Source organism: Mus musculus, chromosome 9 (assembly GCF_000001635.26).
Source record: "Mus musculus strain C57BL/6J chromosome 9, GRCm38.p6 C57BL/6J".
Lineage (NCBI taxonomy): Eukaryota > Metazoa > Chordata > Mammalia > Rodentia > Muridae > Mus > Mus musculus.
Window position 1 is genome coordinate 9,992,878 of NC_000075.6, and position 22,908 is coordinate 10,015,785.

Genomic DNA, 22,908 nt, shown 5'->3' on the forward strand with positions numbered 1-22,908 from the left:
ACATGAAAATCATTTCTCCCTTAGAAATAATGCTTGCCAAGATCTTCTTCCCAAATATGGGTCTCTATAAGACATAAGAGTCCATATTTGAAAGCACTCCCAGGAATGTTTGCTGTTCTCTGAGTAGTACACTGCTTGCTACCAAGAATCTTGACACAACTTAATAGACAGTTGTTGCTAATTAAGCTTGCCAAAGTATTCTAAATAATATTTTCCTTCTAGAATATTAAAAAACCCCAAAGGTATAGCTGTTAATTTTATTAATTTTTCTTTTTAGTCTTTGTCAAGACGTAGATTTGAGATTGTTTATATTTCAAATAGCATTTATTGAAGTAAAATATACTTATTAAAATAATGTTCTTTAATATTTTAATATAACAAGTATATATAATATAAAATGGGATTCTAAACATGTAACTAGGTAAGCTACTTCACTCTTTCTAATATTATCATGTTAACACACTCAGAATGATTACTGTCTCAGAACTTTCTTAAGGCAAACATTCTAAAATAAATTACCTTTTACTTGCTTCCAGCCCCAGTCCTTAAACTCTGAATAAGTATAATCAGAGTAAGGGGTTAGTTATAATGGATGGTTTGTTATACAGAACAGCAGGAATCTACAGTTCACTCTATGAACTCTTCCAAAAACCACAATGAAGAGAATAAACTCTTCTGATCATCAACAATAAGAGAAATATTGACACCTATGTTTATGCCCACAAGAGAACCACACAACTTAGTGGGTATAGACCCTGGAGCTAAAAGTATAGAGATGGATGATCTAATGCCATAGAAGTAGGGATGTTTAGCCACCTCTGTGACTTCATGAAGAAGTCTTGGTACTTAGTTAATTTCTGTCCTGGGAAATCACTCATGGAAAGATTGTGTTTTGGAAGTGTGGTCTTCTAGGCTTTTGATTTGCTTTTGATTGTTAGGTAATAATGCCGTATAACCATGATTGATTGGCTATTTATTTTGTGTCAGGACTTTATACAGAACATCATTTGTCTTTCACAAAAGCTCAAACATTGGTCTTATTTCCCCTATTTTACAAGAAAGCAAACAATGATTTGATGAAACTTTCTAAATAAAATTAAAAGATAACTTCAAAGTCATTATCATACTTGCTCATTATAGATCATCATGTAAATAACATATTTCTCTCAGGAGTATATATAGACAGCAAAACATAGAAAGAAAGGCAAGCAGGCATCCATGTGACATAGAATGCAGCTTTTGTGCACAAATGATTATAGAGTTTTCTAGTAAACATTAATCTTTCAGGTTGGTGAGGTCATGCTAACAATAGCCTTCTATGTGAATGGGAAAGCAATGGCTCTCACCTACACTTCCTCAGGAGGGTTTTCTCTGCCATAGCTATAAATTTGCTTTTATTTAAACATTGCAAAAAAAAGTACACCAGGTAAACCATCTTGATTGATGCTGTCCAATCCCCACTCGTGAGTGCAAAGCCTGATACAATGAAGTTTAATGTGCATCATGGAGCCATATGTAAGGGCTGAAACTTGCCCAACTGGTTTGGATGGAGCCCATATAGAAGAATTCGTTATACTCTTATTTATAAAATATAGGAAAATCTAGATATGGAACAATTACTGAATAGATAACATTGATCATTGTTTTGGTCTAGAGTAACATTACTAGCAGGACTGATTCCCATCTTTTACATATTTGAAATTAACATACATTAAAACATTTCAACATTACTGTTAGTGAAGAATCATTGCATGTATGTGTTTGGATGAATCCTTGGCTTTCTTAGTCCTAGACTGAATCCCCTCGTATTTTGTATACAAATGCTATTGAGTAACAGGGACATGGTGGTTCTAAAGCGAAAGTGTGTGTCTGGTCTGTATTGTAATTGGAACTATGGTGCTTCTCAGACACTTGCTTTAATAGAAGTCAATGTCCTAATCAGAGTTTGGGTTGTAGTATTCATTAAGGTAAAAAAGGAAAGAGATATTTATTCATTTCATTAGAATTTGTGTTTCTGCAAAATACCCAATATGGTCTTTTTTAGAGTTTTATGTTTTTGTGGTCCCTTTGAATTCTCTAATTAGATGCAATAGTAATAATATAAATATTGTAAATACTAACAGAGTAAAATGTTACCCTTAATTTAATATGTAAAAAAATATTTAAATTGTAGAAAATAGCCCTGAATTCACAGGGAAGAAAATACGAGTGGTTTGACCTAAAAGAATGTTTGGAAAATATAAAGCTGAAAGTTATCCCAATATTTCATATCTATCAAAATGTTTTTATAGGTTCAGAGTTTTTCTGGATGACGAGGGCACATGGCAATATGTATTATAAGCAGAAAGCTGGAGAATTTCCTACCATCAATTTTTCCATTGAAACCATGAAAACCCAAGAGGCAGGTGACAGAATGAGAGTTATGGAGTCTGGGAACTTGTGGCTTAGGAAATCAGCTGTTTGCAGGGACATTCTAGAAAAAAGTGGAGCATTTCAAGAAGGCCAATGGTTCAGAGACTGAGCAGTATTAAACAATTATGCTCCTAAACACAGGGAAGTTCTCACATAACAGATATTAACATGCTACAGATAAGTGAGCCATAGATGGGGCTCTGTTGCAAACATCTAGGTGTAGCATTGTGATGACAGTGGTACAAGCAACACTTCAAAGCCTTGGAAAATGAGAGCCAAAGAGGGAATCCCACCTGATGCTGAACAGCTGCTGAATGATCAAGCTGCTATTTGAAACTAGGCTTTCAACTACCAGCCCTGTGGTGTCCCTTCATTTGTCACTGACACAGAGTGACAGGCTCCTATGGCTTAACTGATGGAAATTCTGTTTTTAAAAGCAGGGAATTTATGGGAATAACTCCTTTGAATGTTCCGTTTAGAACTGTTTCTGAGAAGAGATCTGGTGAACGCACTGCCATATTGTCCTTTGCCATAGTTAGTATATAGGTCTTTAAAGACAGGAGACAATTTCATGTCGCATGTAGACTCCACCACATCTTATCTTCCTTTGCATAAAGGAAGCATAAAGGTTGCATAAAGATGGTTAATTTAAATTTGACCCACTTTTACTTTGTGCATTTTCACTTTATTTCTTAATAAATAACTGAAAATTACATAGGAAGACATGTTAAGAGAAAAGTTAAAATACACTAAAAGTGTGTCCCTATACTGGGGATCAGAAGGCAAAGAAAGGGTTGTGAACCATGTTAGGAAAATATTCTGACCTGCTCTGTTGTACCAGCTTGCCAAGGCCCAACATAAGCAGAAAGAGCTGGGCAAACTTAACTGTCTTCTTGTGTCAGGGACAGCTGTGGTGTCCTCTGGATAGAGAGGAGGCTGGCATTCACAGGAGCATGCGAGGAACTGTGATGAGATACCAGAGATCTAAAGCATACTTCTTTTTTGATTTACAGGAGTGCTAACTATTGGAGACATGAAGAAACAGGAAGCAAGAGGCTTAGTAAAGACAGCCATGAAATATGCTGAAAGACCAGAGTATTCACGGTGGTGCCGGGGATCGCTCATTAAGAAAAATAAGCTAGACTCAGGCAAAAAGACTATATATTTGTACATGTGGAAGATAGGTTTACATTATAAATATGTGTTTATATACAGAGACAGGGAACAAGAGTCTGTATGCAATGTATGTACAGTGAAAGCAGAGAGGGCTTTTTTTTTGTGGGACTAAACGGGAGCCAAGTGGAAGAGGACAGCTGTGAGAGACAGATAATAGAAGAATGCTCCATGTATAGGCGGTGTGCAGTGAAACTGAGTTCTTTGTATGCTAACCAAGCAGTAACAGGAACACTTGAAGAGGTGCAGAAGTCAGCTAGACAGGTACAAGGCACAGCTCCTTCCCTTAGAGCTGGGCTGGAGGATCTAATTAACCAGAGCCCACCCATGGTGGTGCTGACAATGCTTTCCTCTCAGCAACAAAGAAAAGTGAAACACAAGCCACACATTGTTCAGGTTATGCAAAATGCATAATATCAAGGCTAGAAAGTGTCAGATGTCATCATGTATCTTACTGTTTCTACAAAACAATGGCAAAATTAAATAGATAGATAGATAGATAGATAGATAGATAGATAGGCAGATAGATAAATAAATGGACTCAACTTCTAATAGTAAAATTCTAATGCCTGAAATAAGAAAGGGATTGTATCCAAAATTTTAACTCTGATTTAGGGAAAAATTAACCAGCTGAATATAATTTTAAAAATGACACATATTGTCTTAGTTAAGGTTACTGCCCCTGTGATGAAATACTATGACCAAAGCAACTTGTGGAGGAAAGCCAGACTGAGGTCACAGAATAAAATTTAAACTCCAGACATAGAAGCAAAGATCTTGAATAGCCAAATTTTTAGGACAATATATTAGTTGATTTTATAATTTCTATAATTGTTCAATATAGACAAATCAAAAAATTTTGGGGGGGGGGATTTTGAGATAGTTTTTTTTTTTCTGTGTATAGCCCTGGCTGTCCTGGAACTCACTTTGTAGACCAGGCTGGCCCCAAACTGCCAGAGATCCACCTGCCTCTGCCTCCTGAGTGCTGGGATTAAATGCGTGCATCACCATGCCCAGCTGACAAATCAGTCTTAAAACACATAAACACATTGGATGAGCAGTGCTAAATGATGTCTGCTTTAAAGCTCCAGTAATCCAGAGTCTGGTATTGCTATTTAGATGAACCTGCAGGATAAAATGTTCAGAGCTGATAAGATTGATCAGTGAGCAAGACCTTTGGCTGCCAAATCTGATATCCTATGTTCATTCCATGGCTTCCTGATTGTGGAGAGTGAGAACTGACTCCCTCAAGCTGCCCTCTGACCTCTACCCCTCCACACACACAAGTGCACATATAAATAAATATGTAATAAAATGAACAATATTCAGAAAGAACAATCACACACAAATACCCAATTGAGTTTTGACAAGCTGTAAAAGCAGCACAACAGAGACAATAAAATTTCCAATAGTAAAAATAATTTTATATCCTTGTATCACATGAAAAAATAACTCAAATGTGTTATAGAAATAAACACAAATATAGCTACAAAGTGTCTACAAGAAAAACTCAATGTTGCTTAAGCAAATATTGTTTAGACATGGCACAAAAAGCTTCACATATAAAAGAAGAAAATTGAAAACTTATCTTCATCAAAATTAAGAATCTCTGTCTTTTAAAAGACATCATGTTTTAAAAAGCTGGAGTGGTTGGAAATGTGAGCACTTCATATACACGATGGAGGATCTGCCTTCACTCCAACCAATAATGCAGTTAACATATGAACAAAAACAGTAATTTAAATGTAACTATTACAGAAACATAAAATGTGCTTAGTAATGTCAATCATTAAATGTACACCAAGTGATACTGAACTCCACACATATTTTAATGGTAAAATTAAAGACTGTTTGTTTCTGTTGCTGTGTACATAGGACTGTCAAATGCCACAACTGCTTTGTAAAACAATCTTATGGTATCTTTAATGGTCCATGTTTTGCTGTTGGATACTCTAGCCATCAACACCATAGGTTTTTATCCAAGAAAAATGAGTACTGTGTCTCTCATAACACTTGTCAATGTGATAGACACTTTATGGGGAGAGCAGAAGCACGAACACATCTTAAATTGCCCTCATTAGTGGATAAGAGAGCTTCCACCACAGCTCTCAAGTCAAAAACTACTGAGCTAAACAAAGGGCAGATCTAGTGAACCAACTTGCAATTGACAACCATCTGAAAATGATGCTTTAGAAGAGGGGTTGTGTAGATATGCCTTCTGCATGGATCCAGCTATACACTTCTGTAGGAAATGCAGGTTTATCTATAATTACAGACAATAAATCCTGTTTCTGGAGTGTGGGACATAGACAGAAAGATTACAAACTTGCATATAGACGTTTGAAGGTGGTGATAACATTATCATGTAGATTATCAGATTGTTTATTGCGATGTATACTCAACTATTTTATTTAGCTACAACCTCAACAAATCCTTACAAAAAATGCTGAACACTTTGCAGTGAGTTGCAATTAACAATTAACTATATATTTAATATACTGTTAATGGCATATTAAAGAACTGTAGCATGTCATTAAATAAGAACTAGAATGTTACTTCTTTTAGGTTCTTTTAATCCAAACACAAAACAAAACCTAAACTAGGTGTCTTTTCTTCTCTTCTTTTTTCTTTTCTTTTCTTTTCTTTTCTTTTCTTTTTTCTCTTTTCTTTTCTTTTCTTTCCTTTTCTATCATTTTTTAACAACTTTTTCCTCTTGGGTATTACTATTTGTTTATTCTGTTTTCTGTTATTTGTGACATACAGTTAATAAATGGCACAGACACAAAGTAACAACAAGAGCAGTGAACAGAAAGAAGAGTTCTTTCCAATTGGCTTACTTTACATTTCAATCTCCTTTCAGGGAATATTGTACATGGAATCACCTGGAATTTCATAGACACTATGGTTACAGGGAACTGAGATGACTGGTGTTCCAATCAATTTTGTTGACTGGGTAAGAGGAAATGCCCAGTCAAAAATAATTTATTTTAAAGCATGTCTGATGCCACAAGAAAGATATTCCATTAGTCTAGCTTTTAGAAATTAAGATAGCAACATTTGTCATTTAGCTTCAGATTGACTTGGTCAATAAATCAGGGTTTAGTAAATGACATTTTAGCCTGAATTATTCCAATTCATCCTTTCCAAGAAGCTTGTGACTATAAAACACACCACTGTTTTAAAATGGCCAAGAAAGAAAACACTGCTGGTCAGAGGAAGACATCCCAGTACTGTGATCAACACCCATAGTTATGCATGGAATCTCTCAAGAGAACATAGTTGAGTAGAATGCAACCACATGACTGGAGGTGAGAATATGCTCCCTTTCTATGTAACACACACTGAAATGTCCTCATCACAAGTGCAGAGAGGTCTGCATTTCTCTGCAGGGATATATAAAACAACTGACCTGATTTCATAATGTTCCTTCCTTTGAGAAAACAACCATAAATAAGACATTCTAAGTGTTTTAATGTAGATTGATTCAATTCCCATAAGAAACTAAAAGTATAAGCAAAAGTTTGCAAGTTGCTCAAAGCACATATTATTTGCTTGGGTTATATGAAACAGGAGCAGAACCATATGCCCATCAGTGGTGATTTCCAAATCTGTTAGTATTAATTAGATAGTTACATTTGTCTAAAAAAAAATCTATGTTATGAATATTTGGCCTGAAATTTATTTGTAGGTATATAGCTGTTACCAAAGACTGTGACTCGTAACAGAAGGTAGATGGATGAGCAACATTGAATATATGGACTCTGCTCCTGCCATAACATGTGGCTATGATATAACACCCTGATCAAAAGAATTTAGTGTGGGGAGCATATATCTGGCTCACAACTCAGGTCATAATTCATCACTGAAGGAAGTCAGGGCAGAAACTAAAGGCAGGAAGCTGGAGATGGAAATCTTGGGAGAACACTGCCCTCTGGCTAACTGCCCTGCTCATCTGCAAGCTCAAGCTTAGCCTGCTGCCTTGTACAGTTCACAAGCACCTGTCCTGGAAACGGACCATCTGCAGTGAGCTGGACTTTGCTACATCAATTCAGAGAGAATTCCTCACTTATACATGCACAGATCAACCTACTAAAGAGAGCTATTCAGCTGAGACTCTCAGATATCCCGAGTGTGTCGGGGGAGAGCTGAGCATAGCTACTATGTAGTTATCTAGAAATATTCATCCTGTGGGCTTATTTACTTATTGTCACACATATATGCTCACAAACATATCCACACAGATATGTTTCTCTCTCACAAAAAAACAATATCAAATGTAACTACAGCAAAGAAGCAAGACCTGCTTTTGAAAAAACAAACACAGGGCAAAGGATAATCAATATTAAAAACAAAAATTGTAAAAATAAAACAGAAAAGGCAAGCTCTACTTCCCTGCTTCTGATAACAGAAAATATCTAGTGAAGGGTCACAAAATGCATGGCAACAATAAGTGAACCATAACGTGCTTCAGAACCACAGGAGCTATACATTGTATGTAGGGACACTTATTTAATTATATATTTTGATGGTGAAATGTGAAGTCTTGAGGAAATATGAGCAGCAGTATCTAATGACATAATCATACTTGATTTGTAGTACGACAAAGACATAGATATATGTTAAATACTGTCTTAGAATTCATCCTCCCTTTCCCCAGTCTTAAAGGTATTTGTTTGCATGTTGCATGATACCATGAGAGAGATATTCCAAAGACAAAGATGTAGGGTTGTCTCTAGCAACTCCGTTGTTGAAAACACTGAAAGCTACAGATGAACGGTATAAATGATCTTCTGTGTCATAGGATTAGAGGCACAGAGAAACACTAAAGTTACACAGACGTGACACAGGTTCTAAAGGTCTGGAAAAATCTTGAAATGGAAAGGAAAAATTATTTCCACTCAATATAGAGTAGGTATATTGTCTTCTTAAAAAGAATTTATAAGGACAGAACTAATGTGGCAAAGGAGCCTGTCTAAAATTACTCCAGGAATCTCCTACATAAATAGCCAACTAATGAAAGAAATGATACCATGTTACTAAACATTGTTTAGGTTATGAGTTAGTAGGACACTCAGTGTTTGTGCTGTATATCCTCTTTGTCAATAATTTTCATGATTAGTAAAATTAGCTTAGGAAGTACAGTGTACCAATGACAATTTAATCATAAATTATTTTTAACACTAAAAAAAGATGACTTTAATCAACCACCCTGCAATGACTAGACAGTTAAATTCCATAATGAAATTTGTTAGTTTTTCTTTTTCTCCAGTGTTAGGAAACTACCAGACAAATATTGTTCCTAAAATTTGGGCTTAAAGGACCATACACAATTGCACAAAACTGTTCTGTGAGACTCAGGTTCTGAGAAACACCTGGCTTGATTTTTACAGCTTTAATTACCTACCTATGTTGGATGCAACTCAGAAATTGGCTAGCACAAAAGTTTACCCTTGGCTTACCTTATACACACATTAGCTGTCATTTTGATGAGTGAGTTAGTTCTAGCAACAAATGCTCATCCAACAGGAATAGGAGTAGATTTACGAAATGCTTTTGGTGATAAGACATAGATGATGAGAAGAGAAACAAAACAACCGAGAATTTACAAGGGAATGGAGGGCAAGTCAGTCATGCTGAGAACTGTATCAGTAGATCTGGGCTGAGTGTAGTTATTTGTGATTGGGATGGAGATCTGAAATCCCAACATAAAGCCACGAGCTGTCTCTCAGGGGATAACACCAAATAGACCAAGTGAAGAAATGACTCTTGATTCAACAGTCAAAGTAAAAGCCCCATCTAAGCATCAGGCTCAGTGATATGGGATAAAACCAGGAAGGAGACCCAAGGAGTAGTAGTCACCAATAAAGTGGATAAGCTACAAGATCAGTAGAAAACAATGGAAAGTCTCCAAAGAAAATGCAATGTCAGTAGAGTATTTTAAAAATACACTTGCATTTTATTTGCAACCAAGGTGAAAAAGCTAACTTAATTCATCAGTACTGCACCTGAACAGGGTTTCTGAGATGGAAATAAACTGGAAGAAGTAAATTTGAAGGTTTAGCAAAGATCAGTGCTGCTGGCTTATTGTAGTAGGCCAGTTATCAGTGTTGAAGAGAAGCATTGCTAAGGACAGAAAAGGTAAGTGGATTTTTATCACTACATATTCAGATTCTCAGTTGTTGAAATCTCAAAAAATATAGAATTGAAACCATCCTAGTGATTTACTTCTAATGGTTACAATTAGACGAAATAATCATGGCAGAATACATTTTTATTTCTAGTAGGACTTTAGAGTGATTTGGAGTCGGTGTCCCTATGAAACTGGAAGTCTAATAATGTAAGATCTCAGCATGGGAAAGCTGAATCATGAACCCTGGTTTGAGAATAGGGAGACCTGATTTTATGGCTCTAGTTTTCTGACTTTGCTCAATGAATATGTGTGATTCACTAGTATTATATGTTGAAACTGCCAACTTCATGTCAAGCCATTCTAAGAATTTGATATACAACATTTTAAAATTTCAAATTGACAGTCTTTAGTGACTACCTCTGGTGGCTGTCAGAGCTTGACTAATACCAATATGGCAATGGCAGTCACTCTGACAAGTAAGCTGAGTTCACAGCACAATGATTCAGATAAATCAAAACACTTGTTTGAATCTGTGGACTATGATAGATTGAAAAATTAAATGTTGTCAAAACATATCACCAAGAATAGTATCTCAACTAAAGAGATCTTAGCAAGCTCAGCACTAGATAAATCAAACCTATATGAATTTTAACTCATCATTATAAAAAATAGATACCTAGTAGAGTGTAGCAATTATTTGTAGTGGAAACCACATAAAACTCACAGAAACTTTGTAGTGTAACAACTGAAAATAGGGAAACTGGTTCACAGGAAACATTTCTGCCTTGTAATGAGACCATGCAGATGTGACAAATTTCTAGGTCTAGGAAGAACTTCAGTTAAAAGAACTCTGATATTGTGTTGGAAACATCATTTATTGATCCAGTAGTGGTGAATTTAGTTATCCAAGTTATCCTAGGAATGATTCTGCAATGTAGAATAAGCTAAAATATAGATGAGCTTTTTATGAGTATCATATTTTATAGCCCTTTAAAAATGTCAGTATTTAAACATTTCTGATCTCATAATAAAAATCAAGAAAGAAGTCATTGGATGGAAACTGCAGGGAGGTTGAGCACAAATCCACAGTAGAAGCTATCTAAGTAAAAGTCACAGTACCTTAGGGATTGTCATATGACAGCCACTCCAATGTCCTGTTTATCCTAATGAGATTTTTTTATTTGTGTCCAGAAAGTCCTTCACTAGGAGAAAATGAGAATAACCCTCACTGCTTGCAGGAGCCTATAGCAAATTGAAAAGTGACCAGGATTAGAACTGGGAGAGCGGGTTTGCCTTGGTGGAGTTCTGCCTGCTTGGTATTCATTCTTGGGTTCTCTGTTAGGACAGTTGGTTCTGGGACAACCCTGGGAAAAATTTGAATACAGAGGCAGATAACTGTGAGTGTGAGTGATGAGCTGACCCTGTTTCCCCAAAACAGCATAACATACCTAAGTACAAATGAGCAAAGCATTTCCTTTTAAGGAAGACATTCCAAAGAATGCTGGAAGCAGTGTGAACATCAAATGTTGGAGCTTCACACATAGACGGGCCTTGAATGTCTTGATCTAGCCATTCTCTATAGTCTCTGTCTTCCATCTACAGACTGTTGTGAACTTTATACTCTTCATTTGCTGATGTTTGGTAAAGCACCATCATCCTTGAGTACAACTTGAAATGAAAACACATCCCTGGTTTCTGCAGTTCTGAAGTAAGAAGCACTTCACAGAGGAATTTTTGACTCATATGTACTGTAGACCCAATAAATGACTCCTCTTCCTGGGTCTTCGGTCAGCCTAATGATTAGGTAATTCAGTTTAGTCTGCATGGCCAATATCATATCAGTCCAATTCATTTCAAACTGCAACTGTTGTTGGTAACTGGCATTTCTAAACAAAAAGCATTAATAGATCATCAGTCTGTAACTAAAGAAGAAATTCATTTGGCAGTCACAGACTGAGGGGCGCTTCAGGGGCACTTGTGATCCGCACAGTACAGAGGGGTGGGAGAGTAGTTATTTGAGATAATTTGGCTGAAGACCAAGAACAATAAAAGATAAATTACAGCAACATCTAACATTATTAATTAATAACTAGTACCATTTTATTTGGAACAAACATACAAAAAGAAAGGAAGGAAGAAAAGAAAGAAGAAAAGAGGGAGAGAAGGAAGGAGGAAAGCTCCTAGCCCTGGCTTCCTAATGGGCATGTAATAGTGCAATGGACTGTAAAACATGATTGTAAGCCCTCGTGGAGAATAGACAGGAACTAAAAGTGGTAGGAAATTAAACGTATTTTTCTATCCCAGGTTTCAGAAGAAATGTGTAGAAATGCCCTTCTTAGTAATTATCACACTAAGTGATTCAAGGCTGTTTGAGCACTGCTGATCTGATTGTTGCGTTAATGGCTGCATGAACAAGATAAGGAACATATAAAGTGGAAAAAAAAGGAGAGAGAGAGAGAGGGAGCTTTCCCTATAGCACTATTACCTGAGGCTGTTAGCTTGCAGGTTTGCCCTAGAAGATAAACTGTACTTCTTCGAGGCATATGGCATTTTTATTACAGAGCAACCTCAAGTTTGCCCTTTTTCATGGGGACAGCTAAGCACTACTGACCACATCTTACTGCTTTGTTGGTGGCTATTTGACATATCCAGCTATCTTCTTGTGGGCTACAAAAGGTCACATGGTGAGATAAAAGCTGCCAGGAAGCCTTTGCTAATATAAATTGTGTGTGAAGTTTTTCAGGGCTTGGACATGTTGCCTGTGTCTAAAAGTATTTGACCAAATCAGAAGTAATTCTATGGTTCTGCTATGAAAGATCAGCCCTATTTCTCACTCTTGAATTCAATACAGTCAGCACATTCAGTGTGTGTCAAAGTGAAGAGCACTCCAGGCTTTCAAAAAGCCAGCAGCTTAAGAAGACAGACTCAGACAGCTGTACCAGTGGGGCTGGTGAGAAGGTGACATAGATGTGGTCATATATAAGTTCTGAAGGTGAGAGACTGGCTGTAAAGAAAAGCATGGGGGATATAATGAAGAAGTGGCATTTGATTTTCGCTTTGAAGTCAGGGTGGAAATGGTGATGGTAGGCTATTTCAGACTGAGGAGACAGTGCTCCAGGGCTTCAGGTATGAACAGGTACAGGAATAGGAGCATTGATTTGTGGAGAGATGTAAGTAATCGCCATTACAAGATTGCGCTGGCTTCCGCTGTGCCTAACTAGTAAACAAGCAACGTGCGCAGGTGCAAGAGTGAATTCATGCCAAATCACTGCTCATCTCGGGGCTAACAATGAGGTGATGGGTGAGCAACAAATCAGGTGCTGACACGCCATGCTGAGGGCTATATAAGCAGCACCATTTTCCAGGTTCTGGGTCTTCCTCCTAATGAAGCAATAAAGCTTTTGCTGCAAAAGAATCCGGTTGTCCGAGTGTGTTCTTGCCGGCGAGGACAATAGCTCGGGACATTGATTAAGGAAAGACTTTGAGAGTGTGAAGTGGAATTAGTGCCACTGTTTAAGTTCTCATGTCTTTCCACTCGTCTTTTACAAAGTGAGGATCTAGAGTGTGCACACTAGTTGTGTGCAGGAACAGAGAGGCACTGATTTTGTTTGTTCCTCTTGGGCCCCTATTGGCTGCTGCTGGGCTTGCAGGCACTAACTTTGTTCCTTGTGGGCCTCTGTAGATGCTGGTAGGCTTAAGGGTGGTAACTCTCTCCCCCCTGTATTCCCCTATGCTGCTGGTAGGTTTCAGATGTCTGTAACTAACTCCTCAACATATCTTGTCCACATTAGCAAAGAAACACTATTTGAGTTTTACAATCACGCAAGACAAATGTCTGCAAGACTTGCTGAGCCATTTTACAGATACCTCCATCCTAACAGGACATCCATTACATATTACTATATATAAAATGCAGTCTCAATGAATCGAGATTTGTTTTGACTCGTGAACTCAATGCTGTAGAGTCCTGAGTTCTGGGGTTACTGCCATGCCTAGCTGAGATGCAAATTTTAATATTTTCAATACACTTATTAACTCCCCGTATTCTAAAATTCAAATTACCACTCTCTGGTTACCAACTTGAGTAGGCTTGAAGACTCACAATTGAAAATATCAACAACTTTTACATTTCTAACACTGTTGGAAAGAGTCTCTAAAAGGAAATATTAATTGGGGCTCAAAGGCAGTCTTCTGTCCCTGTATCTACCACTGCCTTTCAAGATTTCTGTGTCCAGTGTTTAAGAGCAGGCATGGGCCATGCCAGAGAGAACTCTGGTGGCCTAATGGCTGAGCAAGAAAAGAATCTTGCTCTTTATTTTACTTCTGTCTATGCCATCAAACAGCTGACTTTTTTTCTAAGAACGTATCACACAGAGTTAGCTAAACCATCCTGCTCGACTCTGTGTTATTAAACTTTTAAGGCTGTGGTTCTCAACCTGTGGGTTATAAACCCTCTGGGAACTGAACAACCCTTTTGCAGGAGTTGCATATCAGATTTTTACTTTATCATTCATAACTGTGGCAAAATTACAAAATAGAAAAAAACAAGAATAATTTTATGTTTGGGGCCACCACAACAGGCGGGTGCATTAAAGGTTTGCAGCATTAGGAAGGTTAAGAACCACTGTTTTAATGTCTTGTCTAAATGGTGAGAGGGGCTAGTAAGCAGCCAGCACTGTTTGAAGCAGGACTTTAAACAGTCAGGATTGTTTAAAGTTTTCATTTTCAAATCTTGCCTGACCATTTCTCCTTTTAGTGAACATTACAACTAAATCATTAGAAGACAAATGGACATTATTAAATTCTTAGAGCAGTATAGGGGAATGCCTTGAACCATCTCTCCCCGTAGGCCATTTTCTCCATAACAACTCATTTTGTCAAGAGTTTCTGCATTACACCCAGTCTGATCCTTTCAGTTTAATGCTATAGTGCTGGAGTTTCACTCCCTCTGTATCTTGTTGAGACTGGAGAACAGCTTGAGAGCAATCTCTTGATAATAGCTTTCCATATGCCTAAAACCGCCTTTTCTTTCCAGAGTAATTAATCCCTCTCAGTTTTTTACACCTTGCTATATTTCCCCAGCCATTACAATGCTCCAGTTCCCCATGGAGCATACTGAAGCACTTCCCATTTTTCTCGGAAATACCTTTTGTGGAATTGACCATCACGAAATAGAGTCTGTCACAGCTACTTTATAAGTTCTGGGCTTAATATTTTGTAGTTCCATTTTAAAAGCAATTTCTAGGACTGGGCTAGTCTATACCAGTCTGCCTTTCCATAGAAGTCTGTAGAAAAATGAGGTGAGGTTTTATTTGTTTTGTTTTTTGTTTTGTTGTTTTTTGTTTTTGTTTTGTTTTTATTCTTTTTTTTTGCCATGTTTAGATTTAACCAGCATTTCCTTTGAAAAAATCTTTCAGCTGGTAGGAATCTAAACTTTTCTTAACTTCAAGTTAAGTAAACTTTGGTGAAATTAAAGATAGTAGTTTCATCCATTATATACATTTGTTTTCCTCTAACTTCCTTTAAGAACACAGAAAATTATAAACAGATATTTTAAAATTATTTGTGTGCTATAACTCATAATCATATACTCTATAAAAACAGAACTTCTTGAAGGCAGACGACTAACATGCAAAGATTCCTTTGAAGAAGAATAAACCACAGTCTGTGAGCTAGGGGATGAATGATTGCAGGCTTAATGTAGGTTCTTTAACAACCACACAGTTTTGAGTTTAGCCCATCAGATGTTCATGTCATCCTCATTAGTCAGGAAAGTTCAAGTGAATATGCCATTGGTTAGTCTCAGTTTTAACCAATGGAGAATAATGTTCCTAGCAATAAAGGTTGACCATGGTGGGGTTATCTTGGTCAAAGCATATAATAGGCATATATTTCATGCCTGCTTCTGGAGTCAGGGAGGTGTGATATCAGAATCACATGAACAAATGGAGACAGAAGTATCTCAGTGGGAACTGGATTGTGCAAATCATGGAATTAAGTGAACGAGCTAGTATGTGGTTGGCACTAAAAGTCTTCAGACCTGCATTTAGTTCTCAAGTCCTTTCCAGGCTCTTATTCTACTTGTGTGTATAAGATGAAATAGCCAGATCTTGGATTTTATCTCCTGTTTGTAAATGGGTTAACAACATTCTTTGAGGCATGAACTACATGTAGATCGTGTTTGAGTCAGTTTGCCAAAATATGAAAGTAATGATTTCTGATAGAAAATCCAGACTGCCCCCAATAACATCTAGAAATGCTGAAAACTGTTAATAATACTAGTTTATATTTATGGTCTTCCGCTGTTTAACTCCCAATGCATCATTGCAACAAATCTCTGCCTGCCTCCCCCCTCCCATCTGTCCCTTTCCTTTTATCTTTTGTATATGATAAATGTTTCTTATCTTTATACCCAATCTTCTCACATATGATAAAACATGAACACAATTCATCTTAGAGTGAAAAGTAAATGTTTGAATACACAAAGTGAGTATAAAGATCTGCTGTGAAGCCTTGAGCTTGTAAGTAACAACCATAATGTTGAACACTCACACTTGTTACCAGACTGGATCTCAGGATTAACACTCTCATCTAATCAAAAAGACATGGAGAAGCAGTAATTCTAGAACAATGTGAAAATGAATGACGGGAGGCAGGAATAGGTACAAAACAGTGAAGACCAGAAAATGATTCTATATCTGTACAAACAAAGATGTTCAGATAGCCACGGATGGAAGTACAGAACACACACACACACACACACACACACACACACACACACACACACACACACACACACAAGTACATTGTAGAGTATTATGCAAAGATATTGTTTATTAATAAGTATTTGATACAAGTATGTTATAGGTAATAAATTCCACCATTAGAAATATTCTGAGTTCTGCCCACCTGGCGGATACTGGAGGAGGCACCAATGATGAGCAAATGAGGAATAGAGTTATAAGCCCTGCTCTCATAAGGATTCTAGCCTCGACATGGACACTGAGCTGACTCCTGTCTGCTTTCCCTGCCTGCCAGTATCTTTCCCATAAACTTTCTCTGATGTCTACAACCAACATCTGCTTTTCAAGATAACTTACTAGAGGACTTCTAGTTGGCTTCATGGAAGCCAGCAGAGGAGATAAAAAATGATCAGAAATAAAAATCAATATGCCAGTTCCCTGGAGTTTCCTGCATCCATATTCTTGTCCAGGCCAGAGCAACTGTCTCTGCTCTGCCTAGCCTCCAATTCACTCCCATCTCCAGCTTTTCCTGCTTCCTGTGTTGTGAACTGTCTCTTCTCTTACAGGTGATATGGGTCCTCACTGCTGCTGATTTATGGAAGTCCCTTTGCTATGCCCTTTTGCTTCTACTTATGACATTTACAGATCTTCAATTTGACCACTCATGAGTTCTTTTAAACCATCTGAGCTGTAATCTCTTTTTCTCTAGGTTCCTGACTGATCAAGACTCATAGCTAAGTACCAACATATCAGTATAAATAATTCAAAGTTCCATTAGGAATATTGTAGGAGAAAATGCATATAATTTTTGAACACAGAAATTTAAGTGTAAGTCTCTTTAAGGGAGCACTGAGTGGTAGCTGATGTGGAAGGAACAAGGAATGTATCTGGTCTAGGAAAGAAGAAATCTAAAGGCCAAGAGACCATGTGACAAAATGGAGTTGTGAGAACACCATTCTGGAATCCAGACAAGGATGGTCGATGAGGGACACCTGGTTAAAGCACATATGCACATGCAGTGAGACGTATAGTCTGCCCTCTGTTAGGTCCTGAGTAAATGTAACAGGTAGTGACATTCTAGAGAAAAGGCCCACTAGGGGCCTGAGCATCAGGAAAGTGGTCAGTAGTTTCTGTGAGCTGTGATGAACTGCTCTGACAGTTGAAAATATAGTGTTCATGTTGGGAGCCACCTACTTCTTGTGATGCCTGGGAGGGATTCAAACAGGTCAAAATGTCCCTTTCATTCATTTTCTTTCCATGTGGTGGCAGGTGACTTTTAAGTACTGGCATATTTCCTTATATTGTTTTCCCCGTCCATCACCATAATTCATAGAAAGAGTATCAAGCATGTGTGTGTGTTTGTGTGTGTATGTGTGTGTCTATGTGTGTGTCTGCGTGTGTATGGCTTCCTCATTAAGGCAATATGTCTTTTATTAAGCCTTCTTTTAAAGTTATTTATTTTGTTGAGTGGAAACAAACAAACAAAAAAACCATTGGGATAATAGACAAAATAAAGATTGAACAATACAAATGACTTGAACTGTTGGGTGCCACCCAGAACTCTAAGCACCAATTCGCTAAGCATATTCTAAGCTTCCCCCGTCAAATACATCTAACTTATTAAATAACCTGCCTCAGGAGAGACTCTATGTTGGTTTTTCTCTATAAATTGAGTTTTCTAATCTGTTTTACAATATAACCCCTTTCTGTTTTTGGTGTAAGCACAGTTTTTGGCATTTAAGAATTATTTAACTGCAGGACATACAAAAGCCTTTGAAATCCCATTGGAATATATTATTTTTCCATTTATCAAGATTAAGAGTCTGATTTTGGATGCTCCCAGGCAAATGGTAGGAACACCGGAGTTTAACAATATCATCCAGTCTCATGCACTTAACTAATGTCTTTGGCTTTGGAAGAATTATTTGGGCTCCTGATCAGATACCCCCCAACACAAGCATTTTTATTCCTTAAATTATATGTCTATTTGTGGAATAATTTTCTTAACAATTGGGCTGCATAGATTTTATTTTGTTTTCTACCTACCATGATCTCCAACGTGAGTGGAAGTGCACAGACATGTTATCCCAATCTGTCTTAAAATTATAACACATGGTACTTATGATGTTTCTCCCAAACCTCTAGCTGAATATCTAATATTTACTATTATTTTCCTCCCTCTATGGGCTGATCCTACTGTTATTCAGAAATCCACACATTTCTGAAACATGTTTATCTCCATATAACACTGTGGGTGTTAGTTTAGCACTACTGAGGCTAAATGATTAGTGACTCCGATAGAGATGCACTCATACAAATTATAATTATAGATCTTGAAAGGACCCTAAGGTCTTCTCATTCTAAAAATTACAACAGTGTATTTGAAACAAGTCTTAACACTATAATCAGAACTCCACTCCTGCTACATATGCTAAGACCCACACTATATCCATAATTAACAAGAAATACACAGCACAGAGTTTAATCACTCAGAAACAGTGTCTCTCAGACCAGCCAGCATGACAATGTGTTCTCAATCAGCTTTCATTTGGAGAACATTGTAGATTGTATACATTAGTAGTTTTGTTCTAACACTGCTCTTTCAGGAGACAGTGAAATACTCAGTTGGATTCCTCTAATTACTCTTATAGTAGATGTCTCAGGGCATGCACACATGTGTGGGCATTTGATTGCATATGAACATGTATGTATGTGTGTGCATGTAGGTATCAGAAGACAGAATCAGGTGGCTTCTCAAACACTATTTGATTTTTAACAAGACAGCCTCTCACTTTTCTGAAGTTTGCCAAGGAGTCCTGGCAAATTGGTTATAGCAACCCAAAGCATCCACTTGTCTGTCTCCTGGACACTCCATTACAAGAACAGACAATATGCCTGATTTCATTACATGGATTCTGATGACCACACTCTCCTTCTTACTCTTACACAGCAAGCACCTCTTAGCACTTTCAAACTCTTGTTTTTCTTTGTAAATCTAGGATTGCATGAGTCCTATATATTAGGTAGCATTCTACCACTGCACTGTGCCTCTTATAGACTTTTAAGCCCCTATGGTCTTCACACTTTCAATAGCCACATCCTGTACATGAGTAGATATGGTACTTTGTCCTTTTCTTCTCCTCACCTTCATGTGACTGCTGAAGGAACCATGGAGACAGTGCTAGGGTTTTCAGGATCAGTAGATTGAGTGATGTAAAGGTCTCCTGAATTAAGACAAGTTTCCTTTAAGCTAAAACAACAAATTCCCAAGCATCACTGTGAATAGAAATGACTGAGCAATCAAGAGGCCTGGCACCTTGAAAGTTCTCAGCTTCTCTTCTTCTATAAGTACTGTAGTCACCACAGGACTTCTAGAAAAGTGAAGCCTAGCAAAATAAGTGATCCAAATAGCTGAGTCATATTTTAATAAATGATTGTGTCTTATTATGGAATAATATGTACTTACTTGCCAAGTGCAAAGCATTCCATCTTCACAGTTGTTCCCTTAGCAGCTGTGACAGTGAAAGGAAAATGGACCTCAATTTTTGGCTCATATTCTCCCATCACACCTGGGAAATAAAGAATAGGCATCTTTAAGTATAAAATGAATGTTATAGTTTCTTTCCAGTTTTGGAGATATTACATGGAAAATCACTCTGGTTTGGTAGTTAATGTGTGTTGGATGACTGAAGAATTTTTGATATGTTGAAATAAAGAGCACACTTAGGGTCACTCATCATAGTGAAACACTAATCTTCCCATAAGAATGAGGTTGTCTATTTTTCAAATCATTAATCAATATGGAGAGTTTAGATACTTATTTTTAAATATTATTATTTAATGATGTATATGTGTATGTGCATGTACATGTATATGTATGCATATGCATATGGCTATGTGTGTGTCCCGGTAAGTGCATGTATGTTGGGATGCTCATGGAGACCGGAAGAGGATATTGGATTCCCTCATATAAGTGTTCTAAGATGCTATTAGCTGTTTAACACTGGTGTCCACATCTAAACTTGTCTTTTCTGTCTAAGGGCATCAATTACTCTTAACCACTGAGCCCTACTTACTATTTATACAGTGCATAAATACAAACATTTCCCATGATAAATAATTGTTTTTTAGTGAGAATATATTATAAATTTATTTTTGGCATGTAGATTAATATTTATTTAATAATACACATGTATTCTTGTTTTTTAATTAAAGTGTATTTTTATTTATGTGTAATAAATATGCAAGTATGCATATGCAGTAAGTATGGAAGTATGTGTATGCAGGTGCTCAAAGAGGCCAGAAGTGGATGTTGGCGCCCCTAGAGCTGGAGTGTCAGGCAGTCACGACTTGCCCAACATAGGTGCTGAGAACTGAACTCAGGTCCTTTGCAAGAACAGCCAGCATTGTTAACCACTAAACCATTTTTCCTATTCTATTAACTTTTAGTTTTAACTATCTATAATATTCAAAGCATTTTCTAAGAATTCTGGAAGAATTCTAATCTATAAATATTAATTAGTCATGTACTTTGCTCTCAGGCATTCAATAAAGTTATTTTTAAAGAGAAAGCTATGCTAAAATCAAATAAATGGGAAAAACTATACATCAAAGTGAAAGGAAGTGACAAGTTCCATGAATGAGGCATATCCTAAATATTATGTGCACTGAAGTATTTCAGCAAATGGGAAAAGGGGAGGAAGCTTAAAACCATTTGGGAACCAAGATAGAGAAGAACCATCTGGGATGGAGACATATGTTCTCCTGGTTTGTGAGTGTGTGGAGGAAAGTAATGGTAAGCTCTGCAAATCCAAGAATCCAAGAACTGAGAGCGTCCTTTGATCCGTGGAGAATCAGCCTCACTAGAAGTCGGATCCACTGAGTCCGATGCACACACTGGAGTTTGAGCAGAGTCAGTCCTGTCAACCACACAATCTCCATATTTTTGGAAATAACAAAGTCCCCAATTTTAACAGTAATCTAAAGCAGAGGAAGGACAAGTGAACATGCAATACAGAGAAAGAAACAAACCAAGGGACACCCAACATACAATGCAGTATAAGGGAGGGGTCAGACCATCAGGAACATGGTTTCCAGGTTGGGTGCATGAAAATAAAAGAAGGCAGAACTGCAAGCTGAAAGCTTTCAACATGACTTGCATGCTTGAAGCCCTGGGACTGGCATCCACACAACATACATGAATGTAGAGAAATTTGTAAGTATTAACTCTGAAACATGGGACACAAAGAAATAAGTTTTTGAGTACACAGTTCACATAATAAATGAAGACAGAAATAGGAAGCACCAAGTGTGAGCATTTAGAGGTAGCAGTGGACGCCATAAGTTGCTTGTGATTTTTCTCAGTTAAAGGTCAGAGTGCAAGCTGTGGCCTGGTGGGTTCTGGGATTGCTGGCATCAGTTGGCCTTGGAGCTAGTTTTCTCTTTAACATAATATTTATGATCGATGTGTAAAGCACCTGAGGAAACTCTGCAGTTGCAGTCAAACTCTGTTGCAAGGAGCTGAGTGTGTGTTTAAGGGTGTTTGTGTCTATACATGTGTATGCTTGTAGGCTTTTATATATATGACTCTGCATGTATTTTTCTTTTGTATTTTCGTAATATGGGGGTGGGGAAGGAGAGACTAGGATAGTTTTAACATGACATAAGAGATGGCGATACAGCACACAGCGAAGTTATCCCAGGGAAGGTAAGTTTATTTTTGTTGTGATGAGGCATTGAAGACAAAACTCAAAGGAAAAATATGTACAATATTAGCAAATAAGTATTGAACAGTTTAAGATTATCCTGTCATCTTTGTATTAAAGTTTGCAAATCAGTTACAGCAGAGAAATCACCTATGCCACTGTCATAACAGTCTGCTGACAGTCAGCCCATGCCTTTCCAGAGCCAAGTGACCTGGCTGTACAACTTCTAATCTCCTAAACTGAGGGATTGTGCATCGCACACTGAGTCTGCCGAACAGCATGTTAGAAGAGTGCTTACACAATGGTGCGGAACATGTTAGAGGAGTGCTCACACAATGGTGTCACTTAACACTGGTGATTAAGTGCCCCACCTCACACCTGCCTCTCTCCCTCAGGAGTGCTCTGTTGAGAAAGTCCTTCCTTCTCTCATTCACAAAATTTCTTTCTTTTATATCCTCCTCACACTCTTTTATCCTTTCCAGTGGGATCTGGTTTACAGTCTGCTGAGCATATCCAGTGATGTAAAGTTATCTCCAATGGCTTGTTTGTAAACATGGTATCTGGACTTTAAGGCATCTTCATTTCTACTTTTGCTCAAATGGCGTAATCTTCAAAGTTAGTATCTTAAAATAGATTCTTCAGGTTCCTTTCTATTTGATTATTCTTTTGTATCTCATTTATCCTGATGCAGATTTAATCTAAAGCTTTTCATTCCCTTTGAGTTCTGGGAGTTTTTAAGTGTCAT

General features: G+C 37.4%; 1 protein-coding gene across 14 annotated transcripts in view; it reads right to left on the reverse strand.

Moving 5' to 3' along the window:
- Cntn5 (contactin 5) overlaps nucleotides 1-22,908 on the reverse strand; it is a 1,270,553-nt gene that overhangs the window by 358,655 nt on the left and 888,990 nt on the right. For all 14 annotated transcript variants that reach the window (XR_003947896.1, XR_003947895.1, XM_017313363.2 and 11 more), the window contains one exon: nucleotides 19,925-20,027. Coding sequence is in view for 12 of the 14 variants with exons in the window: in XM_017313363.2 (XP_017168852.1) it covers nucleotides 19,925-20,027 (103 nt within the window). In the remaining 2 variants the exon portion in view is untranslated. The remainder of the gene's footprint in view (nucleotides 1-19,924; nucleotides 20,028-22,908) is intronic.